The 23,850-nt window shown below is 46.7% G+C and overlaps 1 protein-coding gene across 4 annotated transcripts in view; it reads left to right on the plus strand.

Moving 5' to 3' along the window:
• The window catches only part of EXT2 (exostosin glycosyltransferase 2), a 149,143-nt gene that overhangs the window by 114,569 nt on the left and 10,724 nt on the right, over positions 1-23,850 (plus strand). For all 4 annotated transcript variants that reach the window (NM_177496.4, XM_005216407.5, XM_010812797.4 and 1 more), the window contains 1 exon segment: positions 23,047-23,190. In NM_177496.4, coding sequence (NP_803462.2) covers positions 23,047-23,190 — 144 coding nt within the window.

Here is a 23,850-nt window from a genome sequence, read left to right on the forward strand (position 1 = left end):
ATCAGACATTTCTCCAGAGAAGATGTACAGATGATCGAGAGGCACATAAAAACATGCTCAACATAACTAAGTAATCCAAACATCACTAGAAAAATCCAAATCAAAACTACGATGAGCTATCACTTCACATTGGTCAGAATGGCCATCATGAAAAAATTCAGCAAACAGTAAGTGCTGGGGAAGATGTGGAGAAAAGGAAACCTCCTGCACTGTTGGTGGGAATGTAAATTGGTACAACCATTATGGAGAACAGTATAGAGGTTCCTTAAAAAACTAAAAATAGAGCTACCCATGATCCAGCAGTCCGACTCCTGGGCATGTATCTGGAGAAAAACATGATCTGAAAGGATCGCACCCCAGCATTCATTGCTGCACTGTTTACAGTAGCCAAGACATGGAAGCAACCTAAATGCCTATTGTCGGAGGAGTGGATAAAGATGTGGAGAGATATATATACACACACACATATATATTTTTTTTCCCACATATTTATGTGGAGGCAGAGGACGGGATGGTTAAATAGCATCACAGACTCAATGGACATAAGTTTGAGCAAACTCTGGGAGATAGTGGAGGACAGAGGAGCCTGGCCTGCTACAGTCCCTGGGGTCTCCAAGAGTTGGACACAACACAGTGATTAAACAGCAAAGTATCACTGAGTTAGTGAGTCACACCAATAAGGACATGTAGTTCGTATCAGTGCAGTTTTCCCCATACCAGGCCAGCTGTAAAGATCATGTAGTTCGTATCAGTGCAGTTTTCCCCATACCAGGCCAGCTGTAAAGATCATGTAGTTCGTATCAGGGCAGTTTTCCCCATACCAGGCCAGCTGTAAAGATCATGTAGTTCGTATCAGTGCAGTTTTCCCCATACCAGGCCAGCTGTAAAGATCATGTAATTCGTATCAGTGCAGTTTTCCCCATACCAGGCCAGCTGTAAAGATCATGTAATTCGTATCAGTGCAGTTTTCCCCATACCAGGCCAGCTGTAAAGATTTCATTGTGTAACTATTCCATTTTTGCCTCTGTGCCACTCAAACCCATTTGTTCAGAACCTCTTTTTGGTGAAGGTAAAAACACCTGAACATTTTGTTTCATATTTTAATATTCACAAATAATCCATATAGTCAGGAAAACAGAATCTATACTAATGGTTTCAATAGAATGGATTTAATGTATGAAAATTTCTAATACATGGTATTAGAGAGTTGAGAGGGCAAAAAGCGAATACTGAAAATACAAAGAGTTAACAATTCCAGAGTGTACCCACCACCCCTAGGATGGGAGAAGCAAAGGAAGAGAGGGAAGAGGTTGGGGTTGTTAGAACCTGGAAGCATGGAGGAGACGCCCCATCCCACTCCCTTCCTGCCAGAGCTGGGCCTTAGACCTCTGAGGGGGTGGGCCACTGGCTGCCATTGCTGGTAATTCCACGGGGTCAAGATGAAGTTGGTTCTGCCAGAAGAGGTTAGAACCACCTGCCGACATGGGTGAAATGCCACGCTGTCGGGGGAAAGCAGGCAAAACAGAAGTAGTTTCCTTCTCCTTTGCTCCAGTTTTCTAACTTCTATCTGGTGCCCCTGTTGACAGAACCTAACAGGAAGTCACCTAGCAAAGGTGAGATGTTTGCTGAGTCTCAGCCCCCACATCACAAGGCAGAATCTAGGGTCTACGAGCTGCAAGCCCACCACCCCTTTGGCTACTCCACAGCCCCATGCACACCTTTCTCCGCATGTCGCTACTTCCACGCAGCAGCAACTTTGTTCTTCCACTGAGAAGATGTAACTATCCTTTATGCAGAGAGAGGCCTCACGTTCCCCCCCAGAAGGGGAGAAACAAAGTCCCGATGGTCATAATTATCAACGTCTGTGTAATTCCTTCAATGAAAAGTCTATGAATTCCTTCTGTAATTTAGTCACAGGTCTCCTTAACATTTTATAACTTAATTAATACATTCCAGGCTTCCAATTCTGGACATGATTGAGCAAGCACATCCCACCCTGTTTCTGGAAAAGAAAGACAGACTGGTTAGGGTCCTCAGGACTTAAGAGATGTTCCAGCAGTTCCCTTGGATTTTTTTTTTCCCTTCCTTTCTTCCTCCATTTGTCCCTGCCTCTCATATACCTCAGCCTCAGAGCTAGAGATGGCTATGGCACAGGGACAGGTAACATGCTAAACAAACATACAGACAACCATCCTCCACTTTCTCTTGTAAGGGCTGGGAAGAACCCAGAGATGCAGATGGAACCCTTCTGACCATACCCGCTTGACGCCAGGCAAACGCCACCAAAGAAGCCAAATGTACCCCTGCCAGCTAGAGGCTGTGGTTATGGAGATTGTCTACAGAGCCCTGCCATCCATCCCCATCCTGCACTAACCGGAGACAGGAGCAGAGACGGTGCTCCTGGCCTGCCTCTGTCCACTCTGGGGACTGTGAATGGAGCCCACCTGACCATCCATGTCCTCCATGAAGCGAATGTCAGTGAAGAGGCAGCTGCAGAGACTGTTGCGGGGTGGGGAGGGAAATCCAGCCTGCACCAGACAAGCAGGCAGCAAGAGGCAGCATCGCATCCCCTCCCAGCTAGAGTGGAGGGAAGGTCGCGTTAGGGAGGGGTTCTTTAAATCTGTGTGTGAAGTTCCGAGCACACTGGTGCTCCTCTCCCTTCAAAGCAGCCCCTGCATGAAACTGACTCGAACCAACACAAGAAAAGCTATGAGAACTAAACTGTGGTGTAGAATACTGCCCAGGCTCCAGAGTGGCCGCTGGGTGGCATACAAGCTGGGTAGACCAGAATAGCCCCAATATAGTCTTTGGAAATTAAATTGATATTCAGCCCACAGCCCACAGAAGTGGATCAGGACATGCATTCTGAACCTAAACTCTGTGCTAAAATTGAACACATGCAAGGCAGCAGCATTGCATAGTAACACTCAACATGTTCAGGAAAAAATCCAACATTACTCTTCATACCAAGAACCAGGGAAATTGCAACCTTACTGAGAAAAGATAATCAATAGTTGCCAACACCAAGATGACACAGATGTTGGAATTCTTGACCAGGATATTAAAACCGCTATTTAAAAAAGAATCCTCTAATAAGCAATTATGAGCACTGTTAAGTGGAAAAATAGAAAGTTTCCACTTTCAGCAAAGAAACAGAAGATATAAAGAAAAACCAGATGGTAATTTCAGTACTGAAAATTTCAGTAACCAAAATTTAAAACTTGATGGGCTCAATCAGTGAATGAAAGTAACAGGAAAGAATTGGTGAACTTGAGGATGAAACAATAGGAAGTATCCAGTCTAAATAGCACAGAGAAAATAGATTGGGAAAAAAAAAAAAGTGAACAGACACTCAGGGACTGTTGGGACAGTCACAAAGGATATGACATTCATGTCATCAGAGTTGCAGGAGAGGAGAAAAAATGTGGGGCAGAAAAAATATTTGGTGAAATAATGGCTGAAAGCTTGCAAAATTTGTCTGTAAGGTCATTAAACTTATAGACTCAAGAAGCTGAGGAAACCACAAATATCCAAAGAATAAGTTGTATAAAGTATGTACCTTGTATGTACCGAGTAAATCCTGGCAGTAATTCTTGTATCAAATAGTCATCGGAAGAGAAAAGGAGACAAATAAATTGGGATGTATATGCATAAGGAAAGAAGAAAGGTTCATGGCTGCTACTTTCTTGCTTCTGCAGCTTGGTCCTGAGCAGCTACCCATCTCTCCCTTTGTTCTCAGCCAGCACTCTAGCAGGTGCTGGAAACTGGGTTTACAGACCCAGTTTCTTCAATGGCTCTGGTACTATTCAGACTCTCCATTTCTTCTTGTGTTAGTTTTTTTGATAAGTTGTGTTTTCCAAGGACTCCGTTCATTTCATCTAAATTGTAAAATGCATTGCTATAAAATCATCCATAACATTATCTTGTTATTGTTTATAAATTCTATAGATTTTGAAATGATGTGTTCTTTTTCATTCTTGATAATTTTCATTTTCTCTCCTTTTCTTGATCAGCCGTGGTGAAGGAATGTCAATGTCATATTCTTTGCAAAGAATCAACTTTTGATTTTGTTATACACTTTTCTTTAGTGTTGACTTGTTTTATATTTAGTAACTATTCTTTTCTTGATTAATCTCTTCCTCAGTTTCAGGAGTTTAAGTTGCTGTTACTTTTCTAACTTTTTGACTTGATAGTTTAGTGATCTCAATATTCAGTTTTCTAATATATGCATTTCAAGCTGTAAATTTCTCCTTAATTAGGGCTTTAGGTACCGTTCCAGGTTTTGACTTGTTCTATTTTTATTATCAAGTTTAAAATATTTTCTAATTTCTGTTGTAATATCTTCTTTGACCCATAAAAGCATTAATATATTGCATACTTTTGTCAGTTTTTAAAATTATGTTCTTATTGATTTCTGATTTGGTTCCACTGTGGTCAGAAAATGTACTGCATATGATTTCATTGTTTTGAAATTTATTGAGTCTCTATGGCTCAGTAAAAGGTCTATTTTGGTAAGTGTTCCGTAGGCCCCTGAAAAGAGTAGACATTCTGCAGCTGAAGATTTAATGACCTTAGTAGGTCAGTTAGGTAAGGTTAGGTACATTGGCACCTTGAATATAATCAAAATTTTTTATTTGATTATTTTTATTCTTCTCTAGAATAGGCAACTTCGTTTCTTCTGATTTGGTTTGGTTGTGTGTGTGTGTGTGTGTGTGTGTGTAGCTTTTGTCATTTCTGTAGTAGTTACAATCACAATCTTCTTTTAAATGAAAAATGGTTTAAACAGTACTGAATATGTGGGAATCAAAGGGGAACCATGCGGCAGACCTTTCTTACTGTGACTCCAGAGACAGAGGCGCCTCCCACTTGGGAATTTTTCCGAAAGGGGCAGCCAGCGGCCCTCCAGCATCCAAGGTGGTTTTACTAGTCCTGCCTGGAGCCGAAAAATAGGCCAGATGACTTCCCCCAATCCCTCAGCTGTAATGAATCTAAGAGATCAGAAGTCAGGCAGATGTGTAAGGTGGGGTTTCATGTGAAATAGTATCCAATGCTATGCGTAGGAAGTGTCAGACTCCCTCTGAGGACCCAGGGGTATTTGGAGGTGGTGCCAGCAGCACGTTAGGAGTGGAAGGGAGAACTGGCCGCTGCCTTAGCGGAGGAGAGTGTGGTGACCGGGGCCTGTTTGGATCATGGTTCTGCTGTCCCTCTTGAGACCTAACACGCAGGCTCAGGCCCCAGAGTCTCTCACAAACCACAGGGCAATCTCACAAACAAGCATGTCTCTCACCAACCGGAGGGCATTTTAAAGCAGAGCTGCTATTGGAGGGTTGGAAGCATCACTCCACAGAGTGGTTTTAAAGCACCAGGCTCCACGGGTTGCTTAAGGGGCTTGGAGCAGAGGCTGAAGGCAGCTCTGTGATGGCACACTCCCTGCCTGAGCTGTGAGAAAGAAAGGCGGCCCCATGCAGGGATGAAAGAGCAGTGATGGGGGAAGATCTCTGCTACCTGGGCTGTTAGCTTGAAACCGGTCAGGACCTCTGGAATCCCTTGGCAGTTGTTGGAGCCACAGCAGTGCTCAGCCAGCCTCTGTGAAACCGTAGCTCACGAAGGGAATGTTGAGGCTGTCCCAGGATCCGCCAACAAGGCTGCTGCACTGACCTGGTTCAGAGGGGATCCGAACCTCTGTGCGGCGGGCTCCATTCATAGCGCCCCAGGCAGAAAGCTCTCTGTCTTGGTATCAGAATGGGAAGGGAACCTTGGAGACCATTCAGTTACTTCATGCTTTATTGCTGAGAAAACTGAGATGTGAAGAGGTTAAGTTACTTCTCTAAGGTGTTAAAAGTACGTTGAATATAACCCTTTAAGGGACACCCTAGCACGTTCTTGGGACTGAAAGGCCAGATCCTGTAAGAAAGGCTTTTTTTTTTTTCCTTCCAGTGTCTGTGACTTGAGTACACAGACATTTGGATTAGGCAATGGCACCCCACTCCAGTACTCTTGCCTGGAAAATCCCATGGGCGGAGGAGCCTGTTGGGCCGCAGTCCATGGGGTCGCTAAGAGTTGGACATGACTGAGCGACTTCACTTTCACTTTTCACTTTCCTGCATTGGAGAAGGAAATAGCAACCCACTCCAGTGTTCTTGCCTGGAGAATCCCAGGGACAGGGGAGCCTGGCGGGTTGCCGTCTATGGGGTCTCACAGAGTCGGACACAACTGAAGTGACTTAGCAGCAGCAGCAGCAGCAGCCTGGGTATCATTATTCATTTAATTGGAAGAAAACACAGGGGTCATTTGCCTGTTTAAATGGGTCGTATTCCCTGTTGGAAGGCAAAGAGCTTTGGGAAATGTCACATTCTCTAGCCAGCCCCGAAATCAGAAGCAAAAGAGTGATCTTCTCTGGCCCTGCATGTTTCTGACTTGTTTGACAAGCTCTAGTGAGCTACCAGATGTGGAAATTCTTTTCAGCCTGGGATAATTTATTTATCTGTTTATGTATTTTACCAGGAAAGTATCTATTGAGTATCTTGATACTCATTTGCAAGGAGCTCCTGGGGGAACAGTAGCAGTGTATAGTGTTACTCGAATGTTTGATTCCCCCCACCCCCCGCCACGTCCGTCTGCTTTTATTTCAAACCTAAAGAGCTGAGAAATAAAATGCAACTTGTTCCTCCTCCCCTCCCCCGCCTTTCAGAGAGGCCGTTTAAAACATGTGGCAGAAAATGAGCCATGCAGACTTGGCTGGCTGTATGAACCCGGGAATTTATTTTTCCTTTCGTACTTTGATCCTCATTTCCAACCATAAAAATTATTAGTAGCACTTAAGTGTTGAACATTTTTCACCTGAGAGATGTGAAACACTCCTGGCCAATAACACTGGTTATAAAGTCAGTCGTTCACGTGGGGCTGAGAATTGACTATGAGCAGCCATGTACTGTTTTGTGCACAAAGTGCTGATCCCTTCCTCTGCTCCTCTGCATCCCATAGGTGGCAGCCTCTGGGTAAACAGCTTGGGCGCTAATAAATTATGAGAATTTATCTGTGTTATTTTGTCCACAACTCCACAAGGTGATGGCAAGTAAAGAATCAGGAGAAGATAGCAAAATAGTGTGGAAGGCCCCACTTTTTTTTTTTCTTGAGGACACGAAACCATCCCGAGTGGGTTTTCCTGCTGTAGAAGCACCAAGAGGGAAAGCACCTAAGTTAGAACACGCTGGGTGAGTGTGGGCGCATGGGGGACTCCAACGTCGATTGACATGGTGGGGACGGAGCTTGCGTTTGGGTTGACGTCGGAAGCTGGGTTGGTTCACCCACGTAGGGCCAGGTGATGGACAGGCTAAGAGGTCAGCTGAAAAGTCGAAGGCAGTAAAGAGGTGTTGTAGGTTTGCAAAGAGGTATCTGGTCCAGGCAGTGAGATCACAGGATGAATTAGAGGTGACAGGTTGAGACAGGAAACGCCAGTTAGATAATGGTCGTGGTAGCTTAATGTTCATCTGGGTTGAAGAACGAAGGGAGAAGGGAAAGACGGGCGCCGCCAGGGCTCGAATTTGATTGCTGATGAGGGAGCTTGGCTAGTTGGAGAATTCCAGAGCTGAGCCTCTAGTATCTAACAGTTACATTTTAAATAGAATCAGTTAACTTTAAAGGTCTCTATATATTCATCCAGGGAAAGATGGTATATTCTGGGATTCTAAGTAAACTATCCCACTTTTTCTCTTCTCACTAGAAGAACAGAAAGATGGAAACAACCTATCATAGACTTCATAATAACCTTTCTAAAAAGCTGGTGGGTAACTTTTAAAGAGGAAGAAAGTGTCACTGTCCTCCTGTGTGCCCCCGCTGAGCCGCCTGCAGCGTCAAGACCGCAGACACCGCGTCTTGGGCTGGGTCTCACAGACCTGTGGCTGTGGTCCTTCCGACGGAATTAGCTGTCCTTGCTAGACTTCAGCCCTAGAGTCCTAAATCTGAAACTGTGCTCAAGGGTTGTTGGGAATCCAAGGAGGGTTTTCTTTACGGTACTTGGAGCCACCTGTCTCATCCTGCCGTGGGCCCTACAGCAGGCCCCACCGCACCCTGTGGTCTCACCTAGGGCACCAAGAAGCTGGGTTCTTACAGCCCGCACGGATGAAAACAAGGCCTCCCTGAAGGAGAGCCCAGATGCAGATAACAGCGCGCAGTGGGAGCCTGCGCCACGGGTTCCCATCCCTTGGCACATGGTCTGACCCAGTGGCTGCCTGGAAGGACTGGGGGCCCGGGTGTTCCTTCTCCTCTCCGGATGATGGGCTGCAGCAGCAGCGCCCCATGGAGCCAGTGCAGGAGTCGGTCCACACGGCTGCTCAGGCGTCCCAGCGAGCCAGGCCTGGCCTGTCTGGGACATGGGCAAAATCGAACCTTGCTAGAGCGGTTCTGGATCAGCATTCATTTGTACTGGGTCTACACTAAAGCTTTACAATAGCTAGATCCATTTTGCCAAAACTGAGCTTTTTTTTTGGAATGTAATTGCTCTACAGTGTTGTGATACTTTACAGTGTTGTGTTAGTTTCTGCTATACCACAACATGAACCAGCCATACACACACACACACACACACACACACACCCTCCTAAGAGCCTCCCTCCTACCCACCCCGTCCCACCCCTCTGGGTCCTCATGGAGCAAGAAGCTGAGCTCCCTGTGCTATTCAGCAGCTTCCTGCAGAAAGCTGAGCTTTTTGAAAACGAGAAGCTGTCTGGGACTTGCAGTGACTTCTCTATTTAGGGTCTGAAGAAGCTGGTGACTGGAAGCTGTCTGTGAGCCTTGTGTGTTACATCCGAGTGGGGGACAGTTCTCCCCGGAGTGCCTTTCTTGGGCCTGGCCGCCCTGCAGGTCAATAGAATGCGGACTGTTGAAAGGACATCTGTCTGTCCTTTTCCTTTCCTTTTATTCACGTGAAGCGTTGCCTTTATAGAGACTGTTGTCTCGAGACAAGAGAACGGGGTGGAATGGAAGGACCCACTGGTGAGGGAGTGACTCGTTCTGTGAGGGTCCCTGCCCACCAGGTTCAGTCAGGAGACCCGAGGAAGACTGGGGTTGGAGGGAGTCGTCCTCCCTAGAGCATGACCTCCTTGGGGTCCTCGCCACATCGCTTCAGGCTCCTGGTCTCCAGCCTGTAGGAGCCCTGAATCCTCTGTTAGGCCTATGCTGTCTCCAGCCTGCACTGATTTGCACCCGGACTCTCGGGGCCTGGAGAGAGGCTAGTTCTCAAGTGCTGCGCTGTGCACGAGCTGCTGAAAGCAGACCCCAAGCAGCAGGCCCGGGCCCACGGAGGTGCTGAGAGAAGCTGCCATGAGGTTTGACCTCTTGGAGCTTTCCTAAAGCACCCAGTCCCCATCGGAGAGTAAGTCAAACAAATATTAAGGGAAGGAAATCGAATATGTCTGCTGAACTTTGAAATAACATCTGATGGTTTAAAAAAAAAAAAAAGCACCCAATTGGGAATTACAATAGAGTGACACTTTTTCCTTCCCCACTGAGCAGAGTAAAACAGCAGGCCCAGAATTTGTTTGCCTAGCCGTTAATGAAACAGTAAATGGAGGACTCGGGCCCCTTATCCCGAAGAGGAGGGCGGTGCTGCCCACTGGCACGTCCAACCACCGAAGGGCGTCTCCTCGCAGTCTCCCATCCCACAGAGGTGATTTCGCGGTTGTCCGTGGAGCTCTGTGCCGGTGAGGGAAGAGCTCGCTGACCTGCCCACTCCCTGCCCTCTGTGCCCCCCGCGCGCCCCCCCCCAACCCCCACCTCACCATCTTTTCTGTCCGCAGCACTGGCAGGCCCACCTGGCTCTGCAGTTCTCTGCCTCAAAAACGAATGCTTGTAATGTGGAATCGTTATTTTAAAGAGGTGTTGGTCCACTTGATGGTTTAAAGAATCCTTTCCCTCCCCCTGTTCTAAAGGAGATAACTGTCATGATATTCCAGCCCTGAGAGGATCCATATGTTTGCGGGTTATTGTTCCAAAACCTGCCTGTTGTTTCTTTGGGATTGATTACAGACCTTGGCTGCCCCAGGAATCCAGAGCTTCAGAATTTGGTTTATGATTTGGGGATAGGGGGAATTTGTCTTGCATGGGCTGCTTCTCTGCCTTGATTTTGATGGAGATGCTTAGAGGAGGTGTGTGGGCAGGACTTGGCATGGGACCAGGGGAAATGAAACCCACCACAGCTCTCTCAGGAGGGCAGTGCCCGCAGCCTCCGAGCAGGATTCTGTGGTGTGGTTCCTGAGTGTGAAGCTACACCATTCATCGCCAGTTATAAAGCTGCTTGCAAAGTCAGGACTTGGAAACAGTGGTTGGTGGGTGTCATTGCATTAGACAGAGCAATTCCTGGTTTTGAAAGAATAGAAAGAAAGAAAACTTTAAAGGAATGGAATACTCCCCTAATCTTAAACATGTCACACCTGGGAGAAGGAATCTCAAGAAAGCAAGGTGGCCAGTGGGTGTGATATATACAATTCACTTCTCAGATCAGATTTATTTCTCGGTGCTCCAGAATTGGTGTGTACGGTTCACGTACGGTTCACACACGTATAATCGTGATTATAACTGCTACTGTCTGTTGGCTGCTTTAGAGTAAGAGTTGGCAGCCTTTAAAAGTAAGATTTCTAGGATCCCATCTAGACCTTTGGGTTGGGCTGTAGATTTGAGAGGTGGGGCAGAGGTCCTGATCACATGTGGACACTACCCCTAGAGAAGGAAGGAAGGGGCTAACTTCTTATAACCAAGGTCACTAATTACATCCACGATATAGATCTGGGCTAGACTGACAAATTTCCCTTGAGCACGGCCCGACCACACAGGCCTGTCCGCCTGCTTTGCTGGTGTCTGCCTAGAGCTTGACACATAGCGGGTGCTCAGGAAATACTTATTGACCGAGTGGACTTAATGTGATTGGACATTGAATTTTCTTTTATATAGTTTCTGTGAGTGAAATTATAAGGTGTTTTTCAAAGTTAAGTGATTCCATATTTTGTATTCAGGGGGAGATATCTGGTCTTCTCTGTGTTAACCTGCTAAATAGCAAAGAGTAAAACTTTGTACTAATTATTTATCTGATTGAGGGAAGTGGAGATCTCAGCTGAACTTTGTAATTTAATAACTTTCTTTTCCTTTCTCCCCTTAAAATTCATGAAGCTTTTTCCTTCTTCCCGCTTTACCACCCCCGACTTAACTCTTTTTTTTGTTGTTTTTTGTACTTTTTCCTGCATGCTTACCTTATTTCATCTTCAGTTTTTTAATGTATATGTCATTAGTTTTTCTAAATAGTAAGCTCCTTAGTAGCAAGATATATGTGTTATTTTTGTATTCACTCTTTGAAGTGTAATTCAGTCCCTAAAAATAGTTGGGGGCAGCTGATTTTTGCCCAAAGGTGCAAATGCAATTTGGTGGAAGAAAGACAGCTCTGTTACATGATGCTGGACAAACTAGTCATCCGTAGGTAAGACTTTAACCTTGACCTAAGCCTCACATGAAATTAAAAGACGCTTACTCCTCGGAACGAAAGTTATGACCAACCTAGATAGCATATTCAAAAGCAGAGACATTACTTTGCCAACAAAGGTCCATCTAGTCAAGGCTATGGTTTTTCCAGTAGTCATGTATGGATGTGAGAGTTGGACTATGAAGAAAGCTAAGCACCAAAGAATTGATGCCTTTGAACTGTGGTGTTGGAGAAGACTCCGGAGAGTCCCTTGGACTGCAAGGAGATCCAACCAGTCCATTCTAAAGGAGATCAGTCCTGGGTGTTCTTTGGAAGAAATGATGCTAAAGCTGAAACTCCAGTACTTTCTTTGGCTACCTCATGCAAAGAGTTGACTCATTGGAAAAGACCCTGATGCTGGGAGGGATTGGGGGCAGGAGGAGAAGGGGATGATAGAGGATGAGATGGCTGGATGGCATCATTGACTGGATGGACGTGAGTCTGAGTGAACTCCGGTAGATGGTGATGGACAGGGAGGCCTGGTGTGCTGCGATTCATGGGGTCGCAAAGAGTCGGACATGATTGAGCGACTGAACTGAAGCCTCACACCTTATAGAAAAATTAACTGGAAGTGAATCATGGACTTAAATGTAAAACATAAAATTGTGTAACGTTTGGGAAAAAAGTTGAGAAAAATCTTTAGGATCTAGGACTAAACAAAGAGAAACATGATTCATAAAAGGAAGAGTTGGTAAATTAGACCTCATCAGATTTTAAAACTTTTGGGCTATGAAAGGCCTTGTGAAGAGGATTAAAAGAGAAGCTGCAGATTGAGACAAAATATTTGCAAACGATATATCTAACAAAAGACTAAGCATCTAGGATATATAACTCTCAAAATTCGGTAGAAGAATTCAGTAGATTAACAGTAGAAGACGAACAGTCCAGGTGGAAAATGGACAAAGGACAGGAGCAGTGATTTCACTGAAGAGGATATGCAGATAGCAAATAAGCCCATGAAAAGAGGTTTGGCATCCTTAACCATTAAGGAAATGCAGATTAAAATGAGAATTATGTAACACCTGTCAGAATGGCTAAAATTTTGTTTTAAATAGTGACTACAGATAAAGATGCAGAGAAACCTATTGAAGACGCTGAGAAACTGGATCTCTCGTACATTACTGGTATGAATGTAAAATGGTACAGCCACTGGAAAAATAATTTGTTCCACTTCTTATAAAACCAAGCATGCAACTACCATACGACTCTGCAGTTGCACTCTTGGGCATTTATCCCAGAGGCAGTAAAATTTATGCCTACAGAGTGGGCACAATGAATCTTCATAATAACTTCATTTGTAGTGCCAAAAAATGAATCAGCCCAGGTATCTTTCGTGAATGAATGGTAAACCAACTGTGGTACACCCACACCGTGGCATACCACTCACCAGTGAGAAGGCACAAACCGCTGACATGGTACATCCACACCGTGGCATACCACTCACCAGTGAAAAGGCACAAACCGCTGACATGGTACATCCACACCGTGGCATACCACTCACCAGTGAAAAGGCACAAACCGCTGACATGGTACATCCACACCGTGGCATACCACTCACCGATGAAAAGGCACAAACTGCTGACATGGTACACCCACACCGTGGCATACCACTCACCAGTGAAAAGGCACAAACCGCTGACACACAGCCACTTAATCCCAAAAGGGCATATGCTGTGTGGTTCCACTGATACACAGCCTTCTTGAAATTATGAAATTGTAGAGACAGAGAACAGATTAGCAATTGTCAGAGGGAATCTGGATGGGGAGGATCTATAAAAGGTCAATAGGAGGGACCCTCGGTGATGGCAGTGCTCTGTATCCTGACTGTATCAGTGTCAATATCATGTGGTTAAGTCACACTGTAGTTTTGCAAGATGTTACCATTGGGGGAAACTAGGGAAAGATCCAGAGAAGGCAATGGCACCCCACTCCAGTACTCTTGCCTGGAAAATCCCATGGGCAGAGGAGCCTGGTAGGCTGCAGTCCATGGGGTCGATAAGAGTCAGACACAACTGAGCGACTTCACCTCCACTTTTCACTTTCATGCATTGGAGAAGGAAATGGCAACCCACTCCAGTGTTCTTGCCTGGAGAATCCCAGGGACGGGGGAGCCTGATGGGCTGCCGTCTATGGGGTCACACAGAGTCAGACACGACTGAAGCAACTTAGCAGCAGCAGCAGCAGGGAAAGATCATACAGGATCTCTCTGCATTATTTCTTACAGCTACTTTTGAATCTACAATTATCTCAAAGCAAAATGTTGAATTAAAAAATCGTGAAAACTCAGTAAGTATCCAAGGGTTAAATGTGTAAATGAATTAATAAATAGGAACACTCAAATTTCTTCATCCCTATACTATGACTTGACTTTGCTGTGGGATTGCCTTTCTAGCACTTCATAGCAGGATTAATATCTCCAAGATGGGTGGAATACCATCTTACAATTCTTGAATTTTTAAAGAAAAGCTGTTGAGGGCATCATCTGTTTTGATGGTTTGGACTTTATTCTAGTTTTTGCCTTTTGTAGTAAACTGTCCCAAATCATTTTTGGGGATGTAGATGGGGTCGAAATAAATAAGGAATTTAAAAGAGTTCTTCGGCTTCTTGATTCTCCACCAAGATATTACGGAGTTTAGGCACATAAGGAGGGGACTATGGTGGATTAAAGAATCAGTTCAGAACCACATTTATATTTCAGAGTCAGCCAGGATTATAGTTTGTGGTCAATGCCGTTTCCTTCCTTTGCACAAGAAGAAGACAACAAGCCTGGCCAGTTCCACCGTGTCTTCTGTGACAGGAGAGTGATCTGAGTCCCCAGGGCAGTGGCTTGAAGTCACGAGAGTTTCTCTTGCTGGATGGAGCTGGTGTCTTTAGTCCCCAGTCAGTCAAAGCAAGCCTCACCAAGATCAACTTGAAATTTTGAAGGCTGGGTAATGGTTATTTACATTAGAAATAGAAGCTGGAGTGTCTGTTTATACCTCTTGCAGGATTTAAAGAGAATAGCCATTTGGCTTATGATCATTGTTCTCCTTTTAGCTTCATTCAGTAATCCCCTGGGACTAGACTTAGAAACAGTATGACCCCCACTGGAGTTGAGGTTATGGAAATAAAAATGATTTCACGTTTAGTAGATCTTAAGGAGCGCAAAATTTGAAAACCCATGACCCAACGCTGACCCGTGTCTTCCTCCTCCCATCCCCTCAAACTCACATCACATCTCCCCTGCCTTTCTGTATTCTTTCTCAAGAGATTCATTGCCTCATGAAAAATACGCATTAAGTTTAATCTTCCGTTCAGCTGCTCTTTGCTTGTCCTTCCCTCCCGGCCCCAGAGTCTCTGGGTCCCAGGGTTCCAGTAGGTGCTCAGGGGTCCTGCGTGGCATCTCACTCACTTGCTCTGCAGGCTCATGCGAGTTCCTTCTCTCAGTGGGTGAGCCTCTGGCTTTCTCTGCTGAATGGAAACCGCGTTTGCGACGAGCCTCAGGCTATCAGAAGACAGCGCTGAGGGGAGCAGAAGGTCTTGTTGTTTTCCCCGCCACCTCTCTCTCCCTGTTCTGTTCCCTCCCTGCTCATTCCGCATGCATGTGGGACCCGTGACCATCTCTGCCCCCAGCTGAGCACATTGACACTGGTGTGACCTCAGACGCCGTCACCTGGCTTCCTTGACAAGTGAGGGTCTGAGCTGGGGAAGAGGAGGTGCTTTTTAGAACCACGAGAGCAGGCGACCACAAGACTTTAAGAGCAGAGGCCGGACGGGAAGTTAGGCGGGACCATGTGGTGTGACCTCGGGACCGCCGCCTCCTCTCCAGCCCTCATTTCCCATCTGTCCAGGGAGGGGATACCGGACCAAGTGACCTCTGCCGTCCTGGTGACCCGCGAGTTAGTGTGGACGGGGCTCCACAGCTCAGACTGCTGGAGCGTGAGTCTCTCCTTAGCATCCACCAAAGGCCTGTGGGCCCTCCGTCCGGGGAGAGAGTGACTGTTGGAGCCCCCTCCTCAGTGTGTATGCATGAGACTCACTCAGTCACGTCTGACTCTTTGCAACCCTGTGAACCGTGTGTGTGTGTGTGTGTGTGTGTGTGTATCACTCAGTCGTGTCCGACTCTTTGCGACGCTATGGACTGTAGCCCACCAGGCTCCTCTGTCCATGGGATTCTCCAGGCAATGATACTGGAGTGGGTTGCTGTTTCCTCCTCTGCCTCTCCAATGATGCCCTCCTAACAGTGGTAGTGGTGAAAGGTTTACTGGCACACAGTCCTCTTACCAGCTGTGGCCAGCCCTGGTCTGTCTCCTTAGCTTCGCCACTGCCCCAGGCCTGATGGAAGGGCTTGAGAGGAATGGTGATCATGTACCCCAGCGCCAGAGCACTGCGTCCAGCCAGACTGGGGTGAATAGGGCTGCTGCCAAAACCCAGAAGCCTCATGGTGCTGCTCTTGCTTTGGCTTATTTTAAGCAGAACCCCACCTTGGGTTGGAAAGGTCTCTGGGGCAGACTGAAGTGATCTGTCTAATAACAGGTAAAGCTTAATACACAACGCAGCATGTACATGAGTTTGTCAAAACCCATCAGCATTAGGGCACTCCAGATGACAGCTTCAGGGCTCACCGGCTCTAGGTGCCCAGCATGAACATTTAATGGTGTTGGTGATGGACAGGGAGGCCTGGCGTGCTGTGATTCATGGGGTCGCAAAGAGTCGGACACAACTGAGCGACTGAACTGAACTGAACCGAATAACCACCCTTGACGAAAAGTACCATCCGCCATTGTAATTAAAAGCATGAACTGAAAACAAGGCCAGTCAGTCCCTCCATTCCACTTCATCTCAGGAAATTCCAAATATAAAAGGTGAGCTTTGTTCCCAGAGGGCCGAGAGTGAGTCCAATAACCAGCTCCTCTGTGGAAACCAGCTAGAAATTGGAACCCCGGCAGCCTCCCCCTCTCCCATCTGGGGAGCACGCAAGACAAGCCCGACGGGAAGGATGGCCACTAACTCCGAGGTGTTCGCACGTCGGGTTCCTCGCAGCGCTGCCCTGACTCGCCTGCGCACGTGGCCGCAGGGTGTGGGCTGGGTCATAGCGTTCTGTTCCGCTTTGCTGGTCAGGGACTGACACAATCAAGGGGATGTGTGCAAGGAGAGGAATGAATCCTAGCCCCGCTTGGGGTACCTTGGGCCCACCGTCCCCCGTTTCCCTCACCACTTCTTAGTCCGTCTCTTGGTTCACGAGTCCCAGTACACGTGGCGTTCTTCTCACGCAGTGGCAGTATCCCTGTGGAGCTCTGCCTTTGAAAGTGTGATGACTGCAGCGGCCACTTCAGAGAGTCCCTTTCCCCCTGGAGCTAACCCGTGAGCTCCTCAGCAGACATCCCAGATGGGTGCCACCTGTTGTTATACCTTCCCCACCCCCCCACCTCCCGACCCCTGGGCTGTTTCCTGAATCTGACTGTGGTTAGCACACACCCTGAGTTTAAAATGCACTCGCTTAGCTGGCTTAGAATATAGTGCATTATCCTCTTTTCAGGAACATTTGTTGGGTACCTGTATGTGTATGGCATTTTAAAAACAAAGTTAAATAATGCAGACCAGCAACTGATCACTGTTGCTGAATTAGTTTCCTTGGAAATAGGTTAGTGGGGAAGAAGATATAAGAATTTAGGCCTGAAAGTGCATTAGAGGTCATTTAATCCAACCCCTCATTTTGCAGAGGGCAGAAAGAAATCAGGGCAACTTGAATAGGTCTGGGGCACAACTCATCCATGGCAGAACTGTTCCTAGGTATACACTAACCATGTCCTGCGGTGCGTTTTCTATAGGCGGTAGTCAGGGCTGCCTCCTTTGCCTTTTCAAAAAAGGTAGAACATCTTAGTTTTATCCTCTAGGAGTGGGAAGCCACAAAAGACCTCAGGAAGCTTACAAAAGAAAAAATATATATAAGTAGGTAACTCTGAAAACAGACACATGAGCACAGCTGGCAGTCCAGAGAGGAGAGGAGATTTCCATAATCCAGGTAAGAAGTGGTTGGGACCAAGATTATAAAAATTAGAACGGAAGGACATAGGATGGCAGTCTGTTGTTACCATCTTTGTTGGAATAGTGATATTGTAAGTAAAAAGTGAAAGTGAAGTCGCTCAGTCGTGTCTGACTCTTTGCAACCCCATGGACTGCAGCCTACCAGGCTCCTCTGTCCATGGGATTTTCCAGGCAAGAGTACTGGAGTGGGTTGCCATTGCCTTCTCCAGGAGATCTCTCCAACCCAGGGATTGAACCCGGGTCTCCCGCATTGTAGGCAGACACTTTACTGTCTGAGCCACCAGGGAAGCCCTCTTTGTTGGAAGAGCGATATGGAATAGGCTTCAAATGTAAGGACTGTTTGGATTTCCCTAGTGGCTCAGATGGTAAAGAATCTGTCTGCAGTGCACAAGACCCAGGTTCAATCCCTAGGTCGGAAAGATCCCCTGGAGAAGGAAATGGCAACCCACTCCAGTATTCTTGCCTGGGGAATCCCATGGACAGTGGAGCCTGAAAGACTGCAGTCTGTGAGTCGCAAAGAGTAGGACACGACTGAGCAACACACAGACACAGACACACACACACACACACACACGCATGCACGCACAAGGACTGTTCAGATTACTGCCAAGCCCCTGATCGAGGTGTGGGGTTTGTTTTAACAGACATGCGCCTCTGTCTTCAAAGATGTGTGCAATTTAAAATAGATGACACTTTATACAAAAGATGTTGATAGGACAGGCAGGCAGTTGAATGATGGCTTTGTGACTTGAACATATTAATAGCTCTGGGAGCACTATTACTCCAGCTATCGGGATGTAATGTGAAGTTTCAAATGCCTGCACTACAATATATAAAGGCATCTGTTAGTAATGACAAAAGGCTGACCCCAGAGCATTTCCCCGAAGTAAAAAGAAAAAAAGTGGAATTAGGGCGGGAGGTGGGGAGCGATGAGGGAAAGGGGGTTGAAGTCGGGTTCCCGCTCTCTGGCTGGGAAAATGCTTTACTGTATACCTAATCGGGCTTCGTACTACACCCGGGCTCTGGGAGAGAGGGCCCGTCCCCTTCCGTTCCGCTCCGTTTTGATCCTGCAGTCAGCTGCAGAGTTATAGATGAAGTGACAAGGATGGTATCTTGATTGCATCCAGCTGCCTGGAGTAAGTCAAGGGCAGAGAGGCCCCGCCTGAGGAGCCGCGCTTGCCGAAGCCTCCAAAGGCGTCTGGGAGCCAGGACACCGTGGGGCTTTCAGAGCGGCGACATTCAGCGTTCTGTGACCCAGTGTCACCAAATTAAGTGTCCCCAGAGAGAAGCCTGGTAAGTGGCTTGAGCTCACAGGAAGAGGACTGAAATCAAAACAGCCTTCGACCCTAAAACTGAGCCTGTGTTGTTATCATTGCTGTCAACTAGGGGCTTGAAAAGAAGAACCCCTTGGGAAGGTGATTTCACCTTCCTTCACATGGATTAGAGAGCTGTGCTGTGCTGTGCTTAATCGCTCAGTCGTGTCCAACTCTTGCGACCCCATGGACTGTAGCCTGCCAGCCTCCTCTCTCCATGGGGATTCTCCAGGCAAGAATGCTGGAGTGGGTAGCCTTTCCCTTCTCCAGGGGATCTTCCCAACCCAAGGATCAAACCCAGGTCTCCTGAATTGCAGGCTGATTCTTTACCATCCAAGCCACCAGGGAAGCCCAGGAATACCAGAGTGGGTAGCCTGTCCCTTCCCCAGGAGGTCTTCCCAACCCAGGAATTGAACCGGGGTCTCCTGCATTGCAGTTGGATTCTTTACCAACTGAGCTACCAGAAAGCCCCAGATTAGAGAGTTGACTCAAATACATGTGGGTGGGGGGAGATGGGATTCAGCTTCTATCCAGCAGAGGTGCCAACTGAATGGATGCCCCCCACCCTGCCCCTTCTCCTCTACCTTGCCTGTTGCTGGTGCTGAGTGCAGTTGCTTGTGCTCGTAGCCCTCCAGAAACCTCTTTCATCCCATTGAGACGAATTGATGATGGTGGTTGTGATGTGGCTTGAACAGGCAGGTGGTTAGTGCCAAGCAGAGAAACCTGGCTGTGCACTTTGGTGGGGTCTACCCCAGTCTGCAGGCCAGATAGAAGTTAGGACCCACAGCCTGTGTTGTGGCTCCATAATAGTATTATATTAATCTGCTGAAATACAAACCCCAGAGTAGAGAGAACACAGCCGCAGCATTATACATCTGAGGAAATGTTTGACACTGATTCATTTGTCTGCAGCTATTATGATGACGCCTGTGGCCGATTAGCTCAGTTGATTACAACATGGTGTTCATGAGGCCAAGGCTGTGGGTTGGAGGCCTGTTAGGTGAGCTGGTTCCACACAAAGGAAACCTCTTTCCGCCATTCCAGACCACGTTCAAGATCCCAGTCAGACATCCCATGAAAGCAGATAGACGATCACAAAGACTGGGCAAGAGAGTGTAATGACTCAGCAAATGTCCCTTACCTGCTCCTGGAAAAGCGATTTAAAACACGTGCTTTAGCGATGGTGAGTTGTTACTGTGGTCTTCTCACACAAAGGCTATCACATTATTACGAACGATGACTGGTGATCAGTACTGTTGCAGGCCTCCTTTCTGAATGAAGAAGTGTACTAGCTCTGGCTGTGAAGAAAACAGGAAGGGGCTTTGGTCCCCTTCTTTCCTGCTCAGCTTTTTCCTGCTGAGGTTTTGCCTGTCCGTCTGTGCCTTCAGCAGGTGTGCGTGGAAGGCTGTCATGTGCTCTGTACTTGGAATGCCACCGTGAACCTCTGTCCTCATGGAGTTTAAACTCTGCAGGAGGAAAAGAGATAATAAAAAAAATAGATGATAAATAACCAGTGCAGTTTCATGAAATGGAAGTTTGATGCAGAAGAGCATGGAGTGAGGGGTCTAATGAAGAATGGCTGGTCAGGGATGGCGTTTACCTTGGATGGGAGGGTCTGGAAAGGCCTGTCAGAGTAGGTGATAGTTAACTAGAGACGTGACTGATGGGCAGGAACCAGCCTTTTGAAGAGCTAGGGGAACAGCCCACCTGAGAAATAGCAGGTGCAGAGGCCTTAAGGTCTAGTCACGGTTGAAGGACAGGGAAGCCCCTGACTCGTCGAGAACGTGGTAAGAGAGAGGCTGGAGGGAGGAAGGCTGTTTAGAACATGCGTAGGAGTTAGCGTATTATTCTTAAGAGGAAGCCATCTTTTGTTTTGTTTTATGGGTGGAGCATTTTTTAACGCTCTTGTCGAAGGGGATGTTATGGATTGAACATGCCTAAAAAAGGTATTCCCTTTTTTACCTTTCACCAAAAGTCTTCCCTGGTGGCTCAGACAGTAAAGCATCTGCCTCCACTGTGGGAGACCCAGGTTCAATCCCTGGGTGGGGAAGATCCTCTGGAGAAAACAGTGGCACCCCACTCCAGTACTCTTGCCTGGAAAACCCCATGGACGGAGGAGCCTGGTAGGCTGCAGTCCAGGGGGTCGCTAAGAGTTGGACATGACTGAGCAACTTCACTTCTTCACTTCAAAAAGCTGAAATCCTAATCCTTAGTAACCTTACTGGAAATAGGGTCTTTTCAGAGGTAATCAAGTTAAAGTGAGATTGTTAGGGTGGGCCCTAATCCAGTTTATCTGGAATCCTTATAAAAAGGAGAAATTCGGACACAGAGGCACACACTCAGAGAAGAAGTCCCTGTGAAGACAGAGGTTTGGAGTGGTGCGTCTACAAGCCAAGGAATGCCGGAGATTGACAGCCACCCACCAGGAGCCGGGGGGAGGCAGGCAGGATCCTTTCCCCGGGTGAGATGGCCCCACCAGCACTTTGACTTCTGATTTCTAGATTTCTGTTGTTTTAAGCCACCCACTTTATGTTTTAAAGCAGCCCTGTGCTCGGTTGCTCAGTCATGTCTGACTCTTTGCGACCCCAAGGACTGTAGCCCACCAGGCTCCTCTGTCCATGGATTTTTCCAGGCAAGAATACTGGAGTGGGTTGCCATTTCCTACTTCAGGGGATCTTCCTGACTCAGGAATCAAACCTGCATCTCTTGCGTCTCCTGCATTGGCAGGTGGATTCTTTACCACTGTACCACCTGAAAGGTGTGGGCAGGCGGGGGGTCCTAGCATGCTGACTTTGGGAAAGCAGTGACGCATCCTCCCTGGTGGGGCAAGCCTCTGGGTGCTGTAGCATGCATGACCATAAGACTTAGATACATGTGGGTAGATAGATAATGAATATATATATAAATTAATAGGATGGCACCCGCTGGTTGAATTACCCTGTAAAGCATACCCTACTCTTCTTTTAGAAATAGTCCTTTTGGGGATGCTCTGTAAATGATGGTTTGGAAGGGCAGGGGTGGAAGCACACAGATTGGAAGCCTGCTGCAGTAACCCGGGAATCCACAGTGACCTGGTAATGACGGTGGTTTGAGCTGGGGACAGTGTAGCAGAAGCAGTAGGAGGGCGTCAGAAGTAGAGTCAGCAGCAGCTGCTAGAGGACTGGGTGTGGAGAGAGAGGAAAGAAGGAGGAAAGGCTGGCCCAGATAGTTTACTGAGGCAGGAAATACTGAGAGGATGGCTTTTCCCAGGCTGTGGAATCAAGAGTCATGCTTCGGACATATTAAGTCTGAGGTGCCTGTTGTTAATCCAGCTGAAGGTATTAAGTAAGTAGTTGGTTGTATCAGAAACATTCAGGGCCAGACCTGCATTTAGAGGTCTTCAGAGTCTAGATGGTATTTAAAAAGACTGAAGCTAGATGTTGCTTGTGGGGAGAGTTTAAGAGGGTATAGCTCTCCGGGACTAGGCCCTCAGGAACTCCACTGTGTAGAGGTCTGGGCGAGGATGAGGACTCCGTGGTGCTGAGCAGAGGCTCCAGGACAGCTGGTAAATTGTCAGTATTCACTAATGGTTAGTAGTTTAAAGGCTAAGGAAATTGTATGGAAATACATGGAGGAAAGTACTGGATGTACCCCACCCTTGTATACCAATTCTGTTTAACAAAACTATATCTCAGAGCCTTTCCAAATGTGGAAATAAAATTTTTGTTTTCAGTAAAATCAGGCAACATCTCTATGCCTAAGGCTTCCAAAAGATCGTAAAAAATGTCTTTGTGCTCCAGATAGGTTTTTTTTCTTTTTCAGAAGCAGAGACTTTGTAAGTTTCCACAATCATCAAAATTTACCATAAATCATGGTTTCATTTATACTTCATTTGTGCGTTCATTAAGAGTGGAACCTATTTCACTAATCGCCTGTTGAGAGATTACATACCTTGGCGCAATTCAAGAAACTGTTAGTCTACATTACTTGAAATTTCCAAATACAAACCCGAAAGTTTTAGAGGAAATTAGAATCAACATTTATCTTTGAATGTTGGCAGAAGAACTAGCACCTGTTGGATCGAATTTCTTCAGAAGCCCATTCTGCTCTTAGTTTGTGAAGATTTGAATGCAGGGATTCTGTCATTTAAAGAGCTGAGCACTGTACTTGCTTATTGTCTGAACTGGGGATTGATTGCTGATGTGTTTCTGTCCTCAGGTCTGGCGAGAATTTCCTGACCGGTTGGTGGGTTACCCGGGTCGCCTGCATCTCTGGGACCATGAGATGAATAAGTGGAAGTATGAGTCTGAGTGGACCAATGAGGTGTCCATGGTGCTCACGGGGGCAGCCTTTTACCACAAGGTAAGGTGGGGACGAGCCTGAAGCAAGTGGGGCCGAGCTGACGAACACGAGAGCGTGATACTCGTTTTGTTTCGCCGAAACTAAATTTCGCCAAGTTTAGGGAAAATGTTCCGTTCAGAGAGCTTAGGAAGGCCATGCTGTGTGATTTAAAAAAAAAAATAAAGTTATTTTTCTAATTATTAAAGTATTACATGCTCAAATATGGAACAAATTTATTGTATAAGAAAAATCACTTAAAGTTCTATCATAGGATTGCTGCTGCTACTGCTGCTAAGTCGCTTCAGTCGTGTCCAACTCTGTGCCACCCCATGGACAGCAGCCCACCAGACTCCCCTGTCCCTGGGATTCTCCAGGCAAGAACACTGGAGTGGGTTGCCATTTCCTTCTCCAATGCATGAAAGGAAAAGTGAAAGTTGCCATTTCCTTCTCCAATGCATGAAAGGAAAAGTGAAAGTGAAGTCGCTCAGTCGTGTCCGACTCTTAGCGACCCCATGGACTGCAGCCTACCAGGCTCCTCTATCCATGGGATTTTCCAGGCAAGAGTACTGGAGTGGGGTGCCATTGCCTTCTTGATCATAGAACTAATGGTAGAGAAACTACTGGGTTGGCCAAAAAGTCCATTCATATTTTTCTGTAAATCTTATGGAAAATAATGAATGA

Source organism: Bos taurus, chromosome 15 (assembly GCF_002263795.3).
Source record: "Bos taurus isolate L1 Dominette 01449 registration number 42190680 breed Hereford chromosome 15, ARS-UCD2.0, whole genome shotgun sequence".
Lineage (NCBI taxonomy): Eukaryota > Metazoa > Chordata > Mammalia > Artiodactyla > Bovidae > Bos > Bos taurus.